At 48.5% G+C, this 23,701-nt stretch overlaps 1 protein-coding gene and 1 long non-coding RNA gene across 4 annotated transcripts; one reads left to right on the top strand and one right to left on the bottom strand.

Annotated features, from left to right (window-relative positions):
• Positions 1-124: 124 nt before the first annotated feature.
• On the bottom strand, positions 125-675 carry LOC142072235 (uncharacterized). The gene is made up of 3 exons (XR_012668667.1): positions 596-675; positions 416-467; positions 125-194 (listed from the first exon to the last, which is right to left on the bottom strand). It is a non-coding gene; the product is annotated as an uncharacterized LOC142072235 (long non-coding RNA).
• Positions 128-23,632, top strand: TRMT10B (tRNA methyltransferase 10B). Of its 3 annotated transcripts, XM_048849970.2 has the most exons (10): positions 4,126-4,439; positions 5,035-5,102; positions 6,161-6,393; positions 7,422-7,530; positions 9,998-10,122; positions 11,984-12,136; positions 13,793-13,871; positions 14,925-14,992; positions 19,517-19,640; positions 21,250-23,632. In XM_048849970.2, the coding sequence occupies exons 2-10, from the start codon at positions 5,087-5,089 to the stop codon at positions 21,354-21,356; spliced, it is 1,014 nt and encodes a 337-aa protein (XP_048705927.1). In that variant the 5' UTR covers positions 4,126-4,439; positions 5,035-5,086; the 3' UTR covers positions 21,357-23,632. The 3 variants fall into 3 exon arrangements, with proteins under 3 accessions (XP_048705928.1, XP_048705927.1, XP_048705929.1); XM_048849971.2 differs by lacking the exons at positions 4,126-4,439; positions 5,035-5,102 and adding an exon at positions 128-209; XM_048849972.2 differs by lacking the exon at positions 5,035-5,102 and having other exon boundaries at positions 4,135-4,439.
• Positions 23,633-23,701: the final 69 nt, after the last annotated feature.

Below are 23,701 nucleotides of genomic sequence, written 5' to 3'. Positions count from 1 at the left end.
GGAGGGGGGAAACTGAGGCACGGAGACTTGCCTGCCGTCAGTCACCCAGAGCCAGGAGTAGTCCCCCAGGGTGCCCAGCCCAAGGACAAGGGACTCTTCTTGCCCTGCTTTTCCTGGCTGGAGCCACAGGACGAGGGGCTAGTCGTAGCTGGGTCCCAAGGTGGCTGGCAGGATCTCCAAGCACCCTGGAAACTCTGCAGAAGAAATCAGTGAGTGGTAAACGGCCCTGCCCGGGGCAGGGTGAATGAATCGGGGCTTTAGTCTCATGGAGTTTAAGGCCAGAGGGGATCACTAGATCATCTAATCTGACCCCTCTGCCCATATATCACAGGCCACCAACATCACCCGGCACCACACACTAAACCCAACAACGGAAGTGAGACCAAAGTCAATGAGAGCCCCAGGAGGCTATTACCTGTCACAGGCAGAGAAGAGGAGGGCCCGAGGTGCACCAGTGCCAGAGGCTCCTGCAATGGCAGGGAAATGATTATATGAGATATACCCAGATGATTCTGCCAGTCACCCATACCCTGCAGAGGAAGATGACCACCCCTTCCCCCCCCCCCCCCCCCAACCCCGTCACTGCCAGTCTGACCTGGGTGAAAATGGTGGTCAGTTAGACCCTGAGCATGTGAGGAAGAAGCAGCCAGCCAACACCTAAGAGAGAGAGAATACTCAGTGCCACCTCAGAGCCCTGGCCCCCCTGTCCAGTATCCCATCTTCAGCCTTGACCATCCTGATGCTTCAAAGGAAGCATATAAACCCTCCCAGAATACAAGGGGGGGATTCCTTCCTGACCCTTGCCAGTGGCTGGCTGAAACCCTGAAGCATGAATTTTAGGAACATAAGATGTAAACTCACAGTGAGCCCCATCATCATCATGAGCAACCATGTCATATAATCTCACTCAAATTGTCCAACTCTCTCTTAAAACTAGTTAAGTCATTTGCTCCATTGGCTCCTATTGGGAGGCTGTTCTAGAACCTCACTCCTCTGATGGTTAGATACCTTTTAATTTCCAGCCTGAATTTGTTCATGGGCAGTTTATTTGTTCTTGTGTCAGCCTTGTCCTTTAGCTTCAATAGCTCTTCATCCTCATTGGTATTTATCTCCCTTCCCCCAGTGTATTTAGAGAGCATCATATCCCCCTTGGCCTTCTTTTGTGCAAGACTAAACAAGAGAACAGCATATTAGAAATACTTATCACTGCCTCTTTCCTGAAAGTTGACAAGATAGTGGGACAGCAGGAGAGTCTGGGGGCAGCCAGGGCCTAAGGAATCTCCCCTCCATCCCCCTCTAACGCCCAGAGTGCCAGAAACCACAATCAGCCTGGAGTGGCTCAGCTCCTGGAGTCTTGGGATTAGGGGAAAATTCAGCTTTCAGTTCAAACTGCTCAGTTGCTAGCCCTGCTCGTTGAGAATGTGATTGGAGTCAGCACCCAGGGCTCAGAAACCAGAGGCCAAAGAGGCCCCAGGGCACAGTTGAAATCTCACTGATTCTTTGAGGCCCTTCAGAAGAGATCACTTTATTCCAAGTCAAATAATAAGATGGTTTAGTGGCTCAGTGACTTTCCTGAGGCCATGCAGCGACTCACTAACAGATCATGATTAGAACGCAAGCGTTCCTGCTTCCCGTCTCATGGCCAGTCCAGTAGGCCAGTCGTATCCTGGTCATATCCATTTAGCACCAGGGACAGGCGGAGTGATTGGAAACCCCCCACCCTCGGTGCCTATTTTTGACCGACCCTCTCCCCTCACTGTTTCAGAACCCCAGAATTAGCCCACGCACTCTCTTGTCAGATTGAGAAGCCAAGCCCAGCAAATAGTTTGGATGAGTTTCCCAGGAGCATTTTAAAGAATCTCAAGAAATCCTGATGATCGCTTCCTTATCCTGACACAGACAATTTTAGATGCATCATTTCCAAGCCTTTGGAGAGAAAACACCCAGGATAACATCTGTTTACACTGTGTGCTAATCCAGTTAAATCCATTCCTGGTAACATACCCTACAAATCCAGATACGTCCTTTGAGATAACCCCGTTTGATGTGAGTTTGTCAAGAGGAGTGAGTTATGGGTAGAAAAGTGTACACTAAAGAGTTTCTAATGGTGTATGGGAAAATCATTGTGTATTGGCTTGTTATAATGTGTGCCGGGTAGTTAATGGGCAACGACTGTTTTTGCTTCTGTTATGGACATCAAAGAAAATGTGCTATGACCTGTAGGCTTTTATCTTAGTCAAATACATTAATTAAACAGAAGGAGTAGTTCAGTGTGGCCAGCTAGATCAATGCTTGCCTGTCCTCTCCAGAGCTGCTGTTCAAATGTACAGAAAAGGTAGGCATATCATTCGTTTGGGGGTTTTATGTAACATGGTGACTTGGGCCCAGATCCTCCAAGGAGCCAGCAATACCAGTAACTGCCATTTCACCGCTGCATGGTGTCAGCTTTTTAGTTTACTGTTTCTCTGTATTTTCCCCCCTATTTGCTTGCTGAGTCGACCTGCAGTTCACTCATCAAAGAATGCTGATGAGGATTCACAGAGCTACCTTAATAACATTTCAGAGGAAGGAATCACCCAGAAAACAATTGATTTATGACAAGAATGAGAAGGAACCTGTATGACTTCATGACATGATGTGTGTCAGGGCTCTAAAGACAGTTATGCTGACTTGTATGCATGCATATATCAGCCCATTACAGCTAAATCAATCGAATGATTGTTGTGAGATCTATTCGTAGGTAGGGCAACATCCTAAACTGCTTAGCAAAATCAGGATAGTAACCACCTGTCATCTCAGGTCCCTCTAGGCCTGTGGTTGGAGTTGCTATGTGGCTCCTACTCTGCAGACTGTCAAGCTGTTCTTCTGAGCTTGCATGAAAAGCATTCCTTGGTGGGACTTGGTGGGAGTCAGTCAGTCAGTCAGTCAGTCAGCTGCACCTGTGGAGAACCTAACTGCCTTGTCACTTAACTGCTGTCTGTCTTCAGCTTACTCGCTGTAAAATGGGTATATTTCCCTGCTGTGAAGATAACTTAACACATATTAACTTAAAAGATATGCTCCTCTTTGAAACAGAACTAGCTCAAAGCCCTCAGACAAATTTCTTAACATGTGTCAGCAGCGTGTACATGGACAGTTAGCTGCTGTGTTCTAGTTGTTTGTGTAGACAAGCCCTTATTTGCTCTGTGCCTCAGTTTCCCCATCTGTAAAATGGGGATAATAATGCTGCTTTTGTTTTGTCCCCTTAGCCTGTAGGCTCTTCAGTGACATGGACAGTCTCACGATGTGTTTGTATAATATCTAGTGCAACATGGTCCTGATCTCAGTTTAAGCCTCTATGAACCACCATAATACAAAGATGACACAGTTACATTTAAATGACCGTCTATGTTAAAAGAACACTTAGGTTACAAAGTCAAATGCTCAAAAGCTAAGAAATGCCAGAATTAAGTTTTGCCCATATAGTTCCAGGAAAAGTCCTGCTCAGCCCCTGCAGGCCCAGGATGGAACGTGCTCAGTTGCTCTGTCGGGATGGCACATGGTGTGAGTCACAGGTGCGAATTCTGTGGGGATGGAGCATGTTCGGTCCAAATGGAATCTTTGGAAAATTTAGCTCAAACAAGTCTATATTGAGCATGTGTGAACTGCAATTTTTCAGAAGCTTATAATTTGGCAAAATTTGGGCGGATTTTCATAGTGACAACAAATGGCAACTCTCTGACACTATAGGGCAAAATTTCCCTGCTAGATTTCAAGTCCTTGCTCCAAAACATGGATGCACTAGAGCTTCTCAGAGAAACAACTCTAAGAATTATTTTAATATGGGCTAAACAATGTCTTTAATCTCATTCTTGGAAACAATTGAATCAGTTTAGCTGACACTTTCCAAAAAATTCAGCATGAGGCAGACACCTGGCATGGAAGATTTCAGCACAAACATTTAAAGTTTGGCAAAGTTATAGGCAACTGAGAACAGGGGCTTACAGTGGGAAGCGTCAGACAACCTGAACTAAGGATAGATACCAAGAAATATGAACTATGGAAATAAAATGTAAGCAAAAGCCCTCTAACCCCAAGTTTCCCAAAGGAAAAGAGGGTTTAGACCATTACTAAAGGGGCGAAAGGTTTGCTTTCAGGTTAAAAAAGAAGCCAGAGAGGAGCAAGAGCAGCTCTTTCTGTCTTCTTTCACATGGCTTAAAACCAGCAATGTTAGATGTCCAAGGTGCTCGTTCTCTTAGCTATTCAGAGTAGTAGGACTACAACTCCTAGAATGCAATTGGCTCAGCAGAGGAAGTGACCTTGAGGGTGAGCCACATGACTGTGTCTAGCCATCACTCTGGAAGTTTGGTGCCTACAAGCTTCTTAAAGCTGCAGGTGCTGTTACAGCCTGGCCGTGTCCTAGGCGCTGGCCATTGTCGCTAGGGGACCAAGCGTGCCTGGTGAGTAGCAAACATGCAGACTTGTAAAGAATGAAATCGTGTGAAATATTGGTGTCCCTGCCTCCACATGGCTGGTTCTGGATAGCCTGTTACTAGAACGAAGGAATTGCTGAAGGCCAGATGTGTATTTTTATTTTAAAGCCATGGGGCCAAATTCTGATTTCCTACACCAGTGAATATGTCCAGTAACTCCCTTACTCCTTTGGCTGTGGTGGTGTTACTCTGGATTTAAACCAGTTTAGCTGAGACTGCAAAATCTATATGTAATAGAGAAGGGAATGCTGGGAATTTTATGGGCTTGTCTATGTTCAGCAGGCATTATTATTACAGCAGTGCCTAGAGGTCACACCCAGATCACAGCCCTAGGCACTGTATAGACATACAATAAAAGACAATGCTTGCCTTCAAAAGCTTAGTTTTAGGATAGCAGTAGATGGTTGAACCAAGAGAACAGGGAAGGGTGGATGGGGTAACAGTAATATGGGTTAAAAAGAACAGGAGTACTCGTGGCACCTTAGAGACTAACAAATTTATTAGCGCATAAGCATAATAAGGGTTGTTGTGTGTTTTTTTTTCTCTTCTTTTTGGCCTACAGAGTGTGTGCTGTTTGTAGTTTGCAGTGTAGTTGTAGCCGTGTTGGTCCCAGGATGTTAGCGAGACAAGGTGAATGAGTTAATAGTCCAATAAAAGGTAACTTCTGTTGGTGAAAAAGAAAATCTTTTGAGCTACACAGAGCTCTTTTTCAGGTGCAGTTTGTAGCATGGAGAGTTTGGAGTTCTTTTGCCAAATAGAGACAAGTGTAATTAAGCCATCTTCACTTTGGTTTCTGTCACAGTCCTGCCCCAAAGGGATAAGATATACCTAAGCACTAGGGAACAATCAAGTACCATCACCCTTCCAAAGAAGGGTCGGTTCAGTTTTGAAAAAGCTTTGGGGTAAAAAATGTCAGAACTTTATTTTTAATATTTTTTATGCTTTATTATAAAAATGTGGAAGATGAAGATGTAGCTGAGAAGGGTTGTGTGTGTCATGAGTTTGTCCCTCTGGATTATGGGGTGCTATATTTTATCTGCTAGTCAATTGCAATCTGCTGCCCTGCTTACTCACTTCCTCTCCAAAGAGAAATGTCCCAGTGCCAGAAGGCTGATTCCTTCCACGCCTACATTCTAATAATCCCATCCTGCTGCAGCCTGTCTGCATCTGACTCTGTCCCTTGGGAGAGCCCCACATTGTTAGTGACTCAGCAGGCTCATTAATCATGAAGTGTACAAAACCTCTTCTTGCTTTCTTCCCCGCTCAGTGGGTATTTATGTCACTGCCTGCACTTTCACCTAGCAGGGTTTAAAGATGTATGGGGCCAGATTTGCTCCAGGATCTGTGTACACCGGACCAGGGAATCCCCTAGTGGTTCAAGGTTCCTACAACCTCCCTTTTTCTGGAGGAGCCTTTGAGAGCTGGTGCAGCCTGAATGGGCTGCAGCCCCATACCCTGTTGCAGCCTTCCCTGGCAGGCTCCTGGGGGTCAAACCAAAGCTGCTTTCCCCCAGTAGAAGCCCTGGAGGAGGGCAGCAGTGGAAATGCTGCTTGATATTCTCTGCCTCCTGGTGCCGGGTGCCGTGAGCCAAGCAGGTGTGAGTTGTGCCTAGGAAGTATCGATCTGGTCCGTTGAATTAAATGTGCAAAGTCTCCATTAGACTCTGATCACCTTCCCGTTCTATGCAGTGCCACCACTCCGCACCGTGCCGGAGCACAGGGCAATGATGAAACATGCAGAGCATGACACAGAGGAGAGTGACCCTGTGGGGGGAGCAGATCGACAATGGAAATGCGACGTCCCCTGGCAGGATGATGGAGGGGACAGGGAAAGCATCTGTGAAAGCTTCCAGCTCCTGCAGATTGACACGGGCTGTGACAGCCCAAAGGACCTTCCTGTGGGGAGCGAGAAGTGGTACTCGGTACGTACAGTATAAGGTAAGGCCCCGATCCTGCCAGTGGGTCCGTATGGGCAGCCCCTTGCAGCCAGGGGGTTTGCATGGGCACACAGCACTGCCCATACAGATCCAGTGGCAGGATCGGGGCCTAACAGCATTCCACACAAGGTCAGAGCTAGATGCTGGATCTATTAAAAGTAATGACTAAAACTAGAAATTATATTCTTTAACAGACCCATGTAAACATTCCCTGCTAGTGGAACTGGGAACCCAAACACAGCTGCATCCTGCTAGAGACTGGTTCCCAGGCCGTGAAACTGACCAGTCTGTTTGCATCATCCAGGCTGAGAGACACATACAAACTAGGGGAGAAATAGCACAAATGTGGGAGAGTGGGCAAGCATAGTGGATCTTTTAAAGCTCTGTTTTAATGATCTGAGCCATTAGTGACTCAGGTAAGGAAGGTGGTTTTTTAGCTGTATGGTGTTTATTTTGACAGTGTTCCTTTGGTAAATTCATGACAGAGCTAGATGTAAACAAGAACTGTCACTCAGCAGCAATCTTGGAAAAAGAAAATATTTGTAGAGGCTTGATCTTGCAGCCTGGAAGTCAAGTGAGTTTAGTTGAAACGGGCTCTTATCAAGAGAAAGAGACTTGATTGGTGGCTTTGTTTCCTTGACTTTTATTGCGTAGTTTGAAAGACAAAAATGCTTTTCAAAACAATTTTTTTTTTAAGTCCACCCCTAAATTTTGTTGTTTAGGCCCAAACGTTTAATGGCGCTTCAGTCCAGCCTATTGATTTGCCCCCATGATTTTGCACAAGCAAAAACTAAATTTGTGCACACAAGTTGGGTAGGTAGGGATCTGCTCAACTTGTGTGCACACGTTCAGGGCTATGGCTGCACAAAGCTGCAGCCGAAAACTTGGTGTCCTTTTGTGAAAGGTGACTCAAACTTACGTCTGGGTTTTAGAAAACCTGGTTAGGTCAGCACTTTAAATCTTTTGCATCTTTATGAGCTTCTCAGATCCTTTTGCTCTCTTTGTGTTAAAAGAGGAATGTTTTGAGGAAACAGAGGCATTGGGAGAAAATAGTTACGGCAAAGAAGAAGAAGAGAAAACAGGAAAAAGAGAGGAGAAAAGCTAAACATGCTGAAGATAAAGGTACAAGCAAACTGAAAAGTATGGGGTTAGCTCTTCAGTTGGTGGACAATGGCCATCTTACAGCACCTGTGAATCTGGCTCTGTGGTTTAATGACTTTGATTCTTAGCCTATGGCATGGCCTACGCTACAGGGACTATGGGCATAGCAACAGCACTGTACTGTCGTGGTGTAGATGCAGCATACACCGATGGAAGGGGTTTTTCCACCACTATAGGAACACCACCTTCCCAAGAACACCGGGGGTGAGGTCGCAGAGCTCTGCCGCTCAGGGGTGTGGATTTTTCACACCCCTGAGGGATGTAGCTATGTCAACCTAAATTTCAAGTGTAGACCAGGGCAATGTTTTATTTTTACTGTGGAGTTAAGTCAAACGATCTACACTTGAGTTCAGTCCTCTCCAGTTAGCCTAGCTCTAGTGAAAGCGGCTACACTGCAGAATAACACTGGAGCTGCACAGAGTGACTGTGTTAACTTGACTTGTTGCCTATCCCTCTGGTCCTGCTGGCCATTGCAAATGAAAGCACCACCATGCTCACAGCTTTGTGTGTGTGGCTGAGACTTGAGATAGCCCTGCGGTGAAGACAAGCCCATCGACGCTCACAGAGAGTCCTCCTCCAAGATTCTGCTGCTTATTGACAACAGAGTATCAAGCTTTTAATACGGGGGGTGGGGGAATCCATTTTAAAACTGCTTCAAAATAAGCAGCCACCAAACACGGTGTCCAGAAATACCTCTGGAGTTTGGCATATTCATAAAGAGCCCAACCCCCTTGTAATATAGAATTAAATCCAACAATACAAAAGTGAGCAATCTACACAAGACAATGATATTGCCTTTTTACAAACCCATCTTATATGAGCTGCTAGAACATTAGCTGGTTTGATTTTTGAGGCTCGTGCTTTATTAAAACGTAAATTTTACCTGGAGTTGTTTGTTCAACGTCAGAATGAAACGTCCTGCCAGTTAAGGCCTACAAAGACTTATACACACACATTTTTAATGTTGTGCAGGCAGGTACTTCATGTTGCTGCGTTCCCATGTACATCCGTGGGAATCCTTATCTGCGTGAAGTTACTCCCACGTGTGAGTGAGTGCAGGGTAACACCTTTAATATCTTCAGGTATAAGTGTCTAGGAATGGGACACCTCGTCATGCCTTTCCCATCTGAGAAATTTCTCCTAGGGAGGAATCTGTATGTGGTCCTTCTTCAGAGGCTTCTTTCCATGCAGTTACTGCAGCAAGAATCCTCTGTGAGGCCAGCAGCTCCTCATGGAAAAACTGAAACTTACAATCATTTAGAGTGGCTGCCACCAAGAAATTGGTGTGAAAATTTACCTGCCAATGACCTAAATCTGTTTCAATCCCTGAGATCGAAGACCGAGCATGTCCGTATTGAAACCAACAAACCATCCCCTTTGTGTTTCTTTAAGGCAGCGTTTCCCGGCCTGTTCGTGGGGGGTCACAGTAGTTTGGGGGTGTGGAGCAGACATGAGAGGCAGTGAGGATAAGGAAAGCTGCTGCATATCCCTGGATCCTCTCTGTAACTGCAGCCACCACCGCCCTTTTCTGCTCCTTCCGTGGCCCTCAGTGGGAGGAGATCACGTGGTGAGGCAGCCGCTTGCCAGACAAAGCTTCTCTTCCGTTTCCATGGCACGGGGCTCAGCCCTGAGAACACAAGGACTGCAAGGGCCCTTCTGAGTCAGAGAGTCCAGGCCCCTGCTCTCGCAGGCAACCCCACGAGATAATCTTGTTCATGGACTTGTCAAGGCCCATTTTGAAAGCAGTCAGGCTGTCTGCCCCCCTGGCTTCTGCTAGGAGGCTTTTCCAGACCCTCGCCCCACTGGTGGCTAGAAACCTTCTTCTCATTTCCAGCCTGAATTTACTCCTGACCAGTTTATCCCCATTGGCTCTTGTGCCAGCCTTGTCCTTCGGCTTCAATAGCTCTTCTTCCTCCCTGGTGTGTTTAGTCAGATCCCCTCCCGGCCTTCCTTTCGCTGGACGGAGCAAGCCAAACTCTGTGAGCCTCCTCTCATGAGATCGGCCCTCCGTTCCCCTGATCACCCTAGCAGCCCTTCTCGCTACCTCTTCCAGGCTGAATTCCTCTCCCTGGACCACGGTGAGCAGAATTCAGTGTTCTACAAGAGGCCTTGCCAGTGCCTTGGGCAACGGCATTAATATGTCCCTCTCTCTACTGCAAATACCTCACCAGGGGATGTGACCAACGGGAGACCCTGCCGCCCCCCACACCAACATAGATCTGTGGGGGAGGGGCCACTGGGGAGTGAGGGGGTGGGGAACCCAAGCAGGGAAATGGGGCGGTGGGGGGGGGAAGCTCATCTGCCACTGAGGACCCCAACAAGAATGCTGGGGCCTAGGATTTAGGGCAATGTTTCAGGTGCCTGCATAATTTCAGCGATTAAATTCCCTCTCTTCCCCGCCCATCTCTCTCTCTGCTCTGCATTCCAGGTGCTGCTCACCAGCACAGCAAACGTGTTTTAAAAGAGATTGCCAAGGAGCGGCTTCTGGCGGCCAAACAGGCAGCGCCTTGGCTGTGTGTAGATCTGAGTCTGACCAGCCGCATGACGAAGAAGGTATGCTGTGCAACCGCTAACTGTCCCGAGTGCTTGGGAGCCTCTTGGGGAGGAATCTTACAATGAGGTCTGCCAGCAGAGGCATCTCCCTGAGGTCGGTGGGAGGTATTTAGCAGGGATCCGTGCCAGTGGGTCCCATTGCACAGGTCTGAGCCACTGGGTCCCATTGCAGGATTGGGGCCTGGCTGGTAAGAAAGATTCATTTACAGTAACTCCTCACTTAAAGTCGTCCCGGTTAACTTTGTTACATTGCTGATCAATTAGGGAACATGCTCGTTCCGCAATGCTCCCTTATAACGTGTCATTTGGCAGCCACTTGCTTTGTCCACTGCTTGCAGGAATAGCAGCCCGTTGCAGCGAGCTGGTGGGGGGGGCTTGGAACCAGGGTGGGCCAGCAGCCCCCCATCAGCTCCTCGCTCCCCTAAGTTTCCTGTGCGGCAGCAGGCTACCAATTGCTGTCAGTTCAGCTGTCCCTCCCCGCATGGCCATGTGCTGCTCCTGCCCTCTGCCTTGGAGCTGCTCCCAGGAGCCTCCAGCTTGCTGCGGGGGCGGGGAAAGAGGGAGGCTAATGTCAGGCTGTCCCCCTCCCCCCTGCTCCACTTACCCCATCTTCCATAGAGCAGGAAGGGACACACGACAGGGCTCAGGACGGAGGGAGCTTCCTGGCAGCAGCTACCATCTCAGCTTGCTGATTAACTTAACAAGGCAGTGTACTCAGAGTGGGGTCAGTGTACTTAAAGGGGCAATGCGCAGCTCTCTCTCACACACAGGGTGTGTGTCTCTGTCTGCCATGCTGTCTCCCCTCCCTCCATTCGTGCTGTCTTGTACGGTGTGAGGCTATATCAACAACAATGAGTTAGCCCTTGAGGGCTCAGCCAAGTGCTAGGTCATCATTTAGCAGTAAGGTATTCCCTGGGAAATATCCCACCCTCTGACTTCACCGCCTCAACCAAGCTTCACAATCATCGTTGCTGTGTACAGTATTAAATTGTTTGTTTAAAATGTGTGTGTGTGTGTGTGTGTGTGTGTATGACTATTGTTCTTGTGAAAAAAATTTCCCTGGAACCTAACCCCCCCCCCATTTACATTCATTCTTATGGGGAAATTGCATTTGCTGAACATCATTTCGCTTAAAGTCGCATATTTCAGGAACAGAACTACACCGCTAAGCGAGGAGTTACTGTCTAGGCATCCATTTTTTGACGGGTGATTCTTTTTTGTTTCCACTACTGAAGCTCGTCTGCTGCACAAACAGCGTGTTTCCTTTTAAATAACCAATGAGGTCAGAGCTAGATTGGATGGGGGATGGGAGCTGGGGGTAGGGGTGGCTGGTTGGTCCAGCAATGCCAACAATATCCCTCAGCAAGCAGGGTTGCTCTGCAAAGCTTTATCCCAGGGCTGGAATGTCAGGGGCTACTGTAAAAAAACAAAGGCTTTTACATGGGGGAAAATCCCAGCCCTCAACCACTAGCCATAGAGCTCTGCTTCCCAAGAGAGCTTGCTCTCCAATAGCTGCATGTATTTGATTGGCCTTTCTGTCCTCGGCCTGCTTTGTACCCATGCAGTGTGCCCCTGCCCTTGGCATGCTGTCTCTCCAAAACGCAGCACACAGGATGGGAACCCAAAGGCCAAGGGCAGAACAGAGCCTTAGTTACCCCACTCTCCCTGGCCAGCATAAATCTCCACTGTCCCTCATGAATGGCCTTTAAAACACCTGCTAGTCCATGTGTATAAGGTAGGAGCTCAGCCACCTCCTTGGCTTGTGCATGCTAAGCTGGGCTGTGATGGGAGATCTCCAAGCTGGGCTGTGATGGGAGATCTCCAGGCCAGTTGTGTGAAGATGTTTGTCATCTCTTGGAAGGAAATAAGTCGCCTTGCTGCTCAGATAAGGAGGCTGTATGGTTCCAACAAGAAAGCTGGAAAGCCGTTTTGGATTTGCCTTACTGGATTTGTGGCAGGCAGTCCTATTTCTGAAGAGTGCTTCCGAATGAATGATGGGTTTTCCAATTACCTCGTAAGTATCGTAAAAGTAACTGACGTGAGCGAATTCTACAAGACAGTGGCTACTACCCTTTTTTACACAGCAAAACACGTTGCTCCTTTGACTCATATCAATATAATCTAGAAGACTGTTTTTAAAACGCAGTAACACAAGCTAGAATCTTTCCCGTCTTCATTGTACCTTTTCGTATGCTCCTCCTATGAACACAGCCGCTATGTATCTTAGAAAGAAAAGGAGGACTTGTGGCACCTTAGAGACTAACCAGTTTATTTGAGCATAAGCTTTCGTGAGCTACAGCTCACGAAAGCTTATGCTCAAATAAACTGGTTAGTCTCTAAGGTGCCACAAGTCCTCCTTTTCTTTTTGCGAATACAGACTAACACGGCTGTTACTCTGAAATATGTATCTTAGCGTGATCTTCGAGACAAGTGTCTTATTCAAAGTCAATGAAACAAGAGTGAATGACACTCAGTGGGATCATAAAATTGAGTGTAGAACTGCTGCAGAAGAACGGGAAATTCTTATTATTAATTCTTTGCATTGTTGAAGTGCCTAGGACTTGACCAGGGCCCTATTGTGCTTGATGCTGTGTGAACACAGAACAAAAAAACAGCCCCTGGTGCAGTGGAGGGACACTGTTTTTTGGGCAGATGTGTGGGATTTGATGCATCTAGTGCTGGCCACTAGTAGAGACAAGATACTGTGTGAGATGGACCCTGGGTCTGACCCACTGCGTCAATTCACATGTTCCGTTTTCATTGCTAACTGAGGTTTGGCTCCTGGAGGAGGGGTGTTCCGTGATTGTTGGATCTCGGACTTCACATCAGACTTGTCCAGTTTACAAATTAAAAAGATGCTTTTCCTAACTGCCAGCCCTGCAACCTCAGCCTAGAATGGCTGAGTCAAGCTGGGTTTTTTCCTCCACGCCCATGGTCAGCCATAGTTAAGGCTTTGTAGGCCAAACTATGACCTAAGCTAAACCTGTGTAACCCTGTCTTCAGTGGCACCGGAGAAACTCTGTTGCTATCAGTGGAATTGCAGAGGAGCAGTTGATGAGAAATTTTGGCCCACATGGCTTGCCCTACAAGTGGTCGCACAGCCAATCTGTGGGAATAAAACTCAGATTCCCCCAGCCAGCATCTCCATGGGAAAAAAACAGAGTAACCGAGGAATGAATCAAGCCCACTAAGCTCTTTGGGGAAGCGCCCATCTTTTTGTCTTGTGCGTTGTACAGCACCTGGCACCATGGAGTCCTGACCCCTGGATACTATTGAGCTCTATTCCCTCCAATAAATTTCATGAGCTGGGCAGTTAAAGGGGGAAAATGCATGACTTTGTGATAACTAATCATGGAGAACATTCTAATTCTCAACAGAGGCAGTGAAATTAGGTAGGATTATTGCTAATCTCTTTCCCTCAATACATCTCCTAATTTTGCTCAGGAAATAATTTAACAAAACTTGAAAATTACCAGTGGCATTTATAGATACCGAATGTGTGTTAGTTTCTTCTGAAAAATATCATGCCCTTGTGGGTCTGAATGACCCAGCAACCTTACCAATTCTGATATGCTTCATGTCTGACAAGGGTATTCCACCCCGGCAGATGGACTCTAGCTGAAGACACTTCTTGTCTACTTCACATGCGTGTTCCCTTTGCATTTTTCAGATGGATACCACTCCAGAAAGTTATCTTGACCTATTTCCTTTAGAGACAATTGTCTACCTCACTCCTGACTCAGAGAATGGTGAGCCCTTTGCTTGTTTGGGGGAGCTGTGGCGGGAGAGAACTCATGTTGTTAAAATCTAGAATTTATTTTAAAAAACAATTGATCCAAGATTGGTTTGAAAGCCTTTCTTAAACCGTGTTTAAAACTACTTCAGACAGATCAGTTCCGAACTGGTGTAGCTGGGATCTCTATCTGGATCTGATCTACACTAATCAATGCTCAAGATGTCCCAGCAACGAATGAAGGTTTAGCCCCAGATCCTTGAAGGTATTTAGACGCCTAACTCCCATTAATATCAATGGGAATTTGGCATTTCAGTACCTTTGAATGTCTTGACCCATGTGCTGTGTGGTTAGAACCCTGCACGTTGCAGTACTCCAGGGCAGCAGGCTGGAAATTCAGTGGCTGTTTCAGATCTATCTTAAAAAAAGAGGTTTTTACTGAAGTAAACATGAAAATAAAACGGTCCCTCTTGTGGCTTGCTAGTGAATGTATTGTATGCTGCTCCTCTATTTTGAACTGACAGTCTGCTGCAGAATTTCGTAGTGGAAAGGTGCAGCGGGCCTATGGAAGCTGTTCAGGGGTGTGTGCGGCAAGCTTTGTAGATACAGTTGGAGCCTTTGGCATGTGGTGAGGCCTGGCTCTCTGGGGTTGTAGGGTAAGCACACAAGCTGCATGTCAAAATGATCAGCAGTGAAAGAGTTAACACGTGTTGTCATTGCATTGTCATTCCGATTCCGCAGTTTTCGGCCCACCTCGGAGCGGTTGTTTCAGGCTCTCTGCAGGCTCAGGCAGATGTTCAAGTTTTGACGGTTTCCTTTGTAACCATTAGGGTTAGACCCCGTCCTCCAATACAAACTTAGGGTACGCAGCACAATTCTGGGGCACGGGGTGGCTTCTGCAGCACACTGCATGGCCCCAGCTTCCTTTGTGCACGGGGCCCGGCTTGGGCAGAGAGAGCAGTTTGAGCCAACCCCTCCTCTGCAGCAGATCCGCTACTGCTAAGCGGCCTAGTGTTCTGTTTAACCATGGCACTAGCGTGGCCACGTGTGCGCTCTGTTTCCTTTCTAGCTCTGCAGGACATCGACCCCCACAGAGTGTATGTCCTCGGCGGGCTCGTGGATGAAAGCATTCAGAAGGTGAGTGCTCGGTGGAAGCTGCACCAAACACTTGGCACCTTCAGCCAGCACGAGTGGAGCCCCCGGCAGGAAACGATGCCGGCCGTCGTGCAGTTTTCTCCTCTTCACTAGCAGTGCGATCAGGTTATTGCAAACTATTCCTAATGGATGGTCACAAAACTATGTCGTGAATATAAGTTTGGTGACTTCCAACCCTGCCATCTCTCATAGAATCATAGAATCATAGAATATAAGGGTTGGAAGGGACCCCAGAAGGTCATCTAGTCCAACCCCCTGCTCGAAGCAGGACCAATTCCCAGTTAAATCATCCCAGCCAGGGCTTTGTCAAGCCTGACCTTAAAAACCTCTAAGGAAGGAGATTCTACCACCTCCCTAGGTAACGCATTCCAGTGTTTCACCACCCTCTTAGTGAAAAAGTTTTTCCTAATATCCAATCTAAACCTCCCCCACTGCAACTTGAGACCATTACTCCTCGTTCTGTCATCTGATACCATTGAGAACAGTCTAGAGCCATCCTCTTTGGAACCCCCTTTCAGGTAGTTGAAAGCAGCTATCAAATCCCCCCTCATTCTTCTCTTCTGCAGGCTAAACAATCCCAGCTCCCTCAGCCTCTCCTCATCAGTCATGTGTTCCAGACCCCTAATCATTTTTGTTGCCCTTCGCTGGACTCTCTCCAATTTATCCACATCCTTCTTGAAGTGTGGGGCCCAAAACTGGACACAGTACTCCAGATGAGGCCTCACCAATGTCGAATAGAGGGGAACGATCACGTCCCTCGATCTGCTCGCTATGCCCCTACTTATACATCCCAAAATGCCATTGGCCTTCTTGGCAACAAGGGCACACTGCTGACTCATATCCAGCTTCTCGTCCACTGTCACCCCTAGGTCCTTTTCCGCAGAACTGCTGCCTAGCCATTCGGTCCCTAGTCTGTAGCTGTGCACTGGGTTCTTCCGTCCTAAGTGCAGGACCCTGCACTTATCCTTATTGAACCTCATCAGATTTCTTTTGGCCCAATCCTCCAATTTGTCTAGGTCCTTCTGTATCCTATCCCTCCCCTCCAGCGTATCTACCACTCCTCCCAGTTTAGTATCATCTGCAAATTTGCTGAGAGTGCAATCCACACCATCCTCCAGATCATTTATGAAGATATTGAACAAAACCGGCCCCAGGACCGACCCTTGGGGCACTCCACTTGATACCGGCTGCCAACTAGACATGGAGCCATTGATAACTACCCGTTGAGCCCGACAATCTAGCCAGCTTTCTACCCACCTTGTAGTGCATTCATCCAGCCCATACTTCCTTAACTTGCTGACAAGAATACTGTGGGAGACCGTGTCAAAAGCTTTGCTAAAGTCAAGAAACAATACATCCACTGCTTTCCCTTCATCCACAGAACCAGTAATCTCATCATAGAAGGCGATTAGATTAGTCAGGCATGACCTTCCCTTGGTGAATCCATGCTGGCTGTTCCTGATCACTTTCCTCTCATGCAAGTGCTTCAGGATTGATTCTTTGAGGACCTGCTCCATGATTTTTCCAGGGACTGAAGTGAGGCTGACTGGCCTGTAGTTCCCAGGATCCTCCTTCTTCCCTTTTTTAAAGATTGGCACTACATTAGCCTTTTTCCAGTCATCCGGGACTTCCCCGGTTCGCCACGAGTTTTCAAAGATAATGGCCAATGGCTCTGCAATCACAGCCGCCAGTTCCTTCAGCACTCTCGGATGCAACTCGTCCGGCCCCATGGACTTGTGCACGTCCAGCTTTTCTAAATAGTCCCTAACCACCTCTATCTCCACAGAGGGCTGTCCATCTCTTCCCCATTTTGTGATGCCCAGCGTAGCAGTCTGGGAGCTAACCTTGTTAGTGAAAACAGAGGCAAAAAAAGCATTGAGTACATTAGCTTTTTCCACATCCTCTGTCACTAGTTTGCCTCCCTCATTCAGTAAGGGGCCCATACATTCCTTGGCTTTCTTCTTGTTGCCAACATACCTGAAGAAACCCTTCTTGTTACTCTTGACATCTCTGGCTAGCTGCAGCTCCAGGTGCGATTTGGCCCTCCTGATAACATTCCTACATGCCCGAGCAATATTTTTATACTCTTCCCTGGTCATATGTCCAACCTTCCACTTCTTGTAAGCTTCTTTTTTATGTTTAAGATCCGCTAAGATTTCACCATTAAGCCAAGCTGGTCGCCTGCCATATTTACTATTCTTTCGACTCATCGGGATGGTTTGTCCCTGTAACCTCAACAGGGATTCCTTGAAATACAGCCAGCTCTCCTGGACTCCTTTCCCCTTCAAGTTAGTCCCCCAGGGGATCCTGGCCATCCGTTCCCTGAGGGAGTCGAAGTCTGCTTTCCTGAAGTCCAGGGTCCGTATCGTGCTGCTTACCTTTCTTCCCTGTGTCAGGATCCTGAACTCAACCAACTCATGGTCACTGCCTCCCAGATTCCCATCCACTTTTGCTTCCCCCACTAATTCTACCCGGTTTGTGAGCAGCAGGTCAAGAAAAGCGCCCCCCCTAGTTGGCTCCTCTAGCACTTGCGCCAGGAAATTGTCCCCTACGCTTTCCAAAAACTTCCTGGATTGTCTATGCACCGCTGTATTGCTCTCCCAGCAGATATCAGGAAAATTAAAGTCACCCATGAGAATCAGGGCATGCGATCCAGTAGCTTCCGTGAGCTGCCGGAAGAAAGCCTCATCTACCTCACCCCCCTGGTCCGGTGGTCTATAGCAGACTCCCACCACTACATCACTCTTGTTGCTCACACTTCTAAACTTAATCCAGAGACTCTCCTGATCGCTGAGGCCCCCCTCCTGAGTCGGATGCTCTAGCATGGACCCCTGCACCGCAAAGAGTCCCAGTGGGGAACGGCACCATCCCTCTGTGGGTTTGGGGCCACACACGTCCCGCCCTCGGACATGTTTGGAGACGCAAATTACCAGAGGGCAGTTAAGTCAGTGTGTTAGAAAACCGTTGGCTCGCAGTGTTAATCAAAGCGTTTCAAGTGTGTGATGCTGTAAGCTCCATAGCATCTGGCACCAGACCCGAATAGATGTCTCACCTTGTGCCCTGGAGATTGTTAGACGTGGCGCCTTCCAAGGGGCGTGGAGGCCATAGGCAGGGAAAGCATTGCTGCTGACCTGGAGGCACTAACCTCAGGTTCTGACAGCATGAGTCCCCCAGCTGAGGGGCACCCTTGGGCCAGGGTCTGGGTGACAGATACTCGGGGTGTAGGCGACGGGCAAGCTCTTGACTAAGCACAGCCCAGACAAGTCACAATTTAAAGATCGTCAGTGAGGCCCATGCCCTCAGAGTATGGAGGCACCTAACTCCCATTGAAGGCTGTGGGCATTAGGGACTTAACTATTTTTGAGGGCCAAGCCCTGTGTAGAGTGCATGCAGCGGTCTAGCCTGGAGGCGACAAACACGCAGATGCAGGAGCCAGGCTTGGGAGGAACGTCTACAGGCTCCTGGCCTGTGGTAGATGGAGACAGGAACTGCCAGCTACTGCTGCTGTCTGGGAATCCAGGAGCAACGAGGGATCCCCTCGGCTCATGTGTCAGTGGAAAATACACCCTCACTAGCTGGTGCAGACGTCCGCGCTGTCCATTCCTCCGCTGCCGACAAGCAGCGCTTCTGGCCGACTGCCTTCCTTTCCTGTCTGCGAGGCACTGGGAGTGCCAGGAGGCTGCCGATTCCAGGGGGACCGAGGTGAATCCCCCAGCACGTGGCTGTGCAGACTGACTCAGGCTGCGCTTCTGGCTTCGTACAGGCCTTGAGCAGGAGGGCTGGCAGGTTGGGACCCTGCCTGAGGCCGTGCACGGCTGGCCCTCAGGGAGGGAATGAACTGGCTGAGGGGATTTTCCTGAGAGGAAGGAGCCAAACTGAGAGCTACTCAATCCATTCCCAGTAGGTACCACAAACAAGGCAACGGAACTTGTCCCCCCCACGCCAAACCCAGGTCTAACCTCAGCTGGAAACAGATCAAAGAAGTCTGGACTCCAGTGTCCATCTGTTTCCACTCATTCACCTTCTGCCAGGTGCGGAAGGGAGGGTAGAAACGGGCTGGGAACTGGCAGGAGACTATGTCTCGAATGGCCTTCTGGGCAGCAGCCTGCCCATTGCTTGTTACTAAGTGTGGCTGGCAGCTTCCTCACAACATTCTGGGAGGGAGATCAGTGTTCATGCTTCAGGGATGAGCTAACCTCTGCCCCTTGGGGTCTGGGAAGGAACTTCCCCCGGGGGCATGTTTTTCCAGAACTACCTGCTGCAGGCAGCTGGTGCCCCGGTCTGTTCTGGGGTGGCAGTTTCCATGGGGAATGGAGGGACAGGGACAGCTCCAGTCTGTCTTAATTGGCTTTACCCAGCCATGGAGGGCGTGGGTCTGTCTCCCACACTCCTAGCCCCTCCTAAGCAAAGGTGGGTGGGTGTGTGTGTGTGTGTTACAAGGTCATCAGACTGGAAAAGGTCAGGGTGCTGACATGTGCATGCATAATCTCTTACTTTGACTTACAGAAACTGACCTTGCAGAAGGCACAGGAGCACTCCTTGCAGACAGCTCGTCTGCCCATTGCAGAGTACATGGTGAGGAACACCAACGTGAAGAACTATCATTCAGAGACGTTAGCAATCAATCAAGGTATGGCTCCCAGGCTGGTTGTTGCCAGAATGCAGCTACAGGCCAGAGCTCTACACCCTGGTATCAATCATGGGCCAGGGGCTGGGGAGGAAAGTTCAGGCACCAGAGTTAATTGGACTAGAACACCAAAAGAAGGGGGGATATGGCAGCGTGTGTGGTAGGGCCTAGATACCAGTTTGTCTTCTGCACATGTATAGCGGGGGGGAGGGATAGCTCAGTGGTTTGAGCATTGGCCTGCTAAACCCAGGGTTGTGAGTTCAATCCTCAAGGGCGTTGTTTAGGGATCTGGGGCAAAAATTGGGGGTTGGTCCTGCTTTGAGCAGGGGGTTGGACTAGATGACCTCCTGAGGTCCCTTCCAACCCTGGTAATCTATGACGCTTTCCCGAACCTCTGCCTTAACATGGGCACGTGGCCCCTCACTCTGCTGGAAGGCTAGCTCAGTAGGCGATGCCCATTCATGTTAACATTGCCAGCAGAGGAGCCACCGATTGTGGAGGTGCCGTAGCTCGGCAAAGCAACCGCCTGTTTGCTAAGAACTAGTCCGAGGACAAGCTCTGTTAGACCTGGGCCAGCTTGTGTCTACACACTGGTTGCTGCCAATCCATGCGGTATTCTGGCTGGAGAACTGCTCCCTGACTCATGAACATCCTCTTAAGGACTGAGGGCAGTAATTGCAGCGGGGTGGGAAAATGAGTTATCATTATCCCTTGCGACTGAAACTCCACTCCCCATCTTACCAAAACACATGAATTGCTACTGTTCAGATGAGCGGGTGGGTTCAGAGCTGCCTTGTGCATCGCAGTAGGGCTGCTGTATTGGGGAACCCTGCTGGTGCTGTCCATAGAGGTCTTAATGAAGGTGTGGTGTGAGGAGGAAAGGATAATGAAGAGGAGCATTCAAAATACTGCCTAGGATAGGTGTGTGTGTGGCAGGGAGTAGTTACATTCAGCAAATACATGCAGACTCTAGCCACTTTCATGTATCAGAAGAATCAAGTCTAAGCTGCTCTAAGCAGTGAGGAGTAGACCCAGGAACGGGAAGTAGTACTCACATCAGCTTGCCTTAAATGGGAATGCCAAGGTTCTCAAACATGAGTACCAGAAGCTACGCCCACTGTAGGCACCTGCTGAAGGGGGCCTGATTGTTTTTCCTAATGCTCTGGAGTACACAGCTATCTTGAGGCACCCATGTGTGAAAAGTTGGCCCAAGTTTAATAAACGTGAAAGTGTTCACCTTAAAGTTACAAAACATGAAGAGCAGCGTTGGGAAACACAGAAGTGTGACTGGAGAAGCTGTTCTTAGTGGAGAGGCCCTGGGTATGTTCTGCTTTTCCGGGAAGCTGTAGTTGTTCCATGGTGGCTTGTCAAGAGGTCAACATGGCTGTCAGCTAGAAGGCAGAATTTCCTCATGCCATTGATCTTTAGCTACCAATACATAACCTCTGGTCACAAACGAGTTTCCTAGGTTGCCTGCCCATCAGATTGTAACCAACAGCAACGATGCCTGGCTGATGTCAGCTGTCAAATCTTCCAGACTGTGTTGTTCTAATGAGCCCAGATTTCCAGTGATCGCTGTATTTATACTGATCTTGATCACTCTTCTTGACAGTCTTTGATGCCTTATCAACTTACTATGAGACCCAGAGCTGGCCAGAAGCATTGAAAGCTGGAGTTCCTCCTGGAAAAGGCTACGTTCTCCAGGAAACAGCTATATGATGGAAAATGCATCTGCTTAGCAACACGCAAGAAGACTCTTTATTCTGTGATGTTAATGGGCTGTACGGCCAAAGGAAGCAAACTCCTCCCTCATTATTTCAAGCAGAGGCATCAGCGTAGCTTGTGTACAGTGAAATGTGGCTCAAGTGGCATAATGAGCTCATCGGTTTCATACATTCTACCTCATTGGTGTATTGCTGGAAAACAAGGGTCATCCCTGGGATTCAAATACAGACCAACTGGAATTTGTCACTTCTTGCTGATGTTTTTGTTAGTGTTTTGGAAATGTCTGCACCCTGTACTACCAGTTCCTCTTTGGGGCGGGGGAGAAGATGTACAAAAATCTCTTTAAGGTTTTTACTGTCATGTTAATTACAAGTAAGCAATGTGGGTTTATAGTAGTTAATTACACCAGTGTAGCAGTTAACTGCTAACAGTCTTTTCACAGGTAAAACACACCGCTCTTATCTAGTAAAGTTTCTCTTGTAATGCTGTACCCATATTTCTGCTACTTAGTATCTAATTAATGTTATAATAGAATATTTACTCTTGATTTCCCCCACCCCACCACTAACCCCTGATGTCTGTCCTCTTGAAACAAGCAATAGGATGAAAACAGTTCTTGCAGGGAAGATACCCCAAACTGATACTGTCACCCCACGTTACCTATTCCCCCTATACTGCCAGGATATATTCCAGGAACAAAGCATAAATGTTTCTAAGTATAAAGTGCGCATCAAGGGAAGTTCATTAGCTCACCCAGTGCTGTTGCCACCTACCTTTGTTGAACACACTTTTCCCCCCATTTAAATGGGGGAAAAAAACCCACCCAAACTGGATTTCGAAGGCTTGAGTCTCATTGGGGGAGGGCTGTGTGTGCTGCAGCTGGTGGCGTGATTTGCAGCTTGTGGCAATGTACCAGCCCGAGCTGTACTCGACCTAGCTCCTAAAATGAGAAGTGAGGATGCTCCAGCATGAGCGGCTGGGCAGGCCCCGTGTGTGTGTAGACCTGGGCAGGGGGGTGGACAGGCTGGCATGCTTCTGAAACCCACCCTGTGGCATCCTCTCGCTGCTATTTTTCTAAAGTGCAGGCTACGTGAGCGGCAAATGGCACCCACAGCTGCTCTGCAGCCACACCCTAGGACTCCTTCATGCAGCCAGAGTTGTGGATGGGGCCTTAATGTACCTGAGAGTTGGGCCCAAGGTATTTGGAGACCTAGCTAACAAACAGTACAGACCTGCTGCAGGTGCTGTGGCTGGGCTGCAATGTTTACGCCCCGGGGAATTCTGCGCAGGCGCTGCATTTATGGGCCAAGAAGAATTTTCTTTTTCCCTGCAGAAAACAACTTCTGCGGGAAAGTTGCTGAAGTTATGCCTTTTGCCCACCAGGGGCCACTGTGGCACTAGAATAGGACAGCTGCTCCAGCCCCAGCTGCTGCTAGGGCAGAGAAGGCAGCACCCTGCCTGTGGGGCCAGGTCTGGAGACAGGGGATACGGAGGGACAGACAGTGTGGGACATAGGGGTCTGCTGGGGGTTGTCACAGACAGGTTCATAAGGGATACTGAGGGAGGACAGACTGGGGCAGGGGCTGAATGGGAATGGAGGTGCAGGGCCCTGTGGGGACACAGGGGAGAGGGTGCAGGGACACATGGGGGAAGCAGGGTGTATGTGTGGCTGAGTGGGTGCATAGGGACACATGGGAATGAGGGAGGGGGGTAGGGACACATGGGGGTAAGGGGTAGCTGAGTGAGGGCACAGGGACATGGGAATGGGGGTGCAGGGAGACATGGAGGTGTTTGAGAGAGGGTGGAAGGACACATGGGAATGGGGGGTGCATGGCCATATAGGGACAGACAGATGTGCCTGATTGAATGGGAGCAGCTAGGGATCAGCCAGGGTCTGCATGGGGGAGGCTTCCTAACAATCCCCACCCCTCTAAAAAAAAAAAACATGTTCCATACATCCCCCCCCCACATCCAACAACCCTCCAAGTTCCCACTCAGGCTCTTTCCTGGCAATTACTTCCCTCAGCTCCTCTGTTACCCCTAACGCCCCCAAGCCTTTGCACTGTTTCTGGAAGCGGGGGCGGGAGGAGGGGGGGGAATACGGTTCTGTATTGCAGTTTAAATGAATTTTTACTCAGAGTTCTGTATTTATATGCCTAGTAAGGCACCTATTTGTCAAAAAACATTTCCTGAATCTTTTTTATTGTCCGTATGGTTACGGACATTCTCCCTGACAAGTATTTTGAAATAAATTACCAAAATAATTGAAACTGGTGTGTGTGTGTGTTATTTTGACAAATAAAATATGCAGAATTTTGCAGATTTTTAAAGTACTGTGT

The sequence above is a fragment of the Caretta caretta genome, chromosome 5, assembly GCF_965140235.1.
Source record: "Caretta caretta isolate rCarCar2 chromosome 5, rCarCar1.hap1, whole genome shotgun sequence".
In the NCBI taxonomy this organism is placed as follows: domain Eukaryota; kingdom Metazoa; phylum Chordata; order Testudines; family Cheloniidae; genus Caretta; species Caretta caretta.
Note: the sequence above shows the minus strand (reverse complement) of the source record. Positions and strands in the feature narration are given on the sequence as shown.

What these genes read in the sequence shown, in the direction of transcription:
- TRMT10B (XM_048849970.2), top strand. An exon ending in GGAGCGAGAAGTGGTACTCG is followed by an intron (nt 6,394 to 7,421) that starts GTACGTACAGTA and finishes TTGTGTTAAAAG; the next exon opens with AGGAATGTTTTGAGGAAACA. An exon ending in CACTCCTGACTCAGAGAATG is followed by an intron (nt 13,872 to 14,924) that starts GTGAGCCCTTTG and finishes TTTCCTTTCTAG; the next exon opens with CTCTGCAGGACATCGACCCC.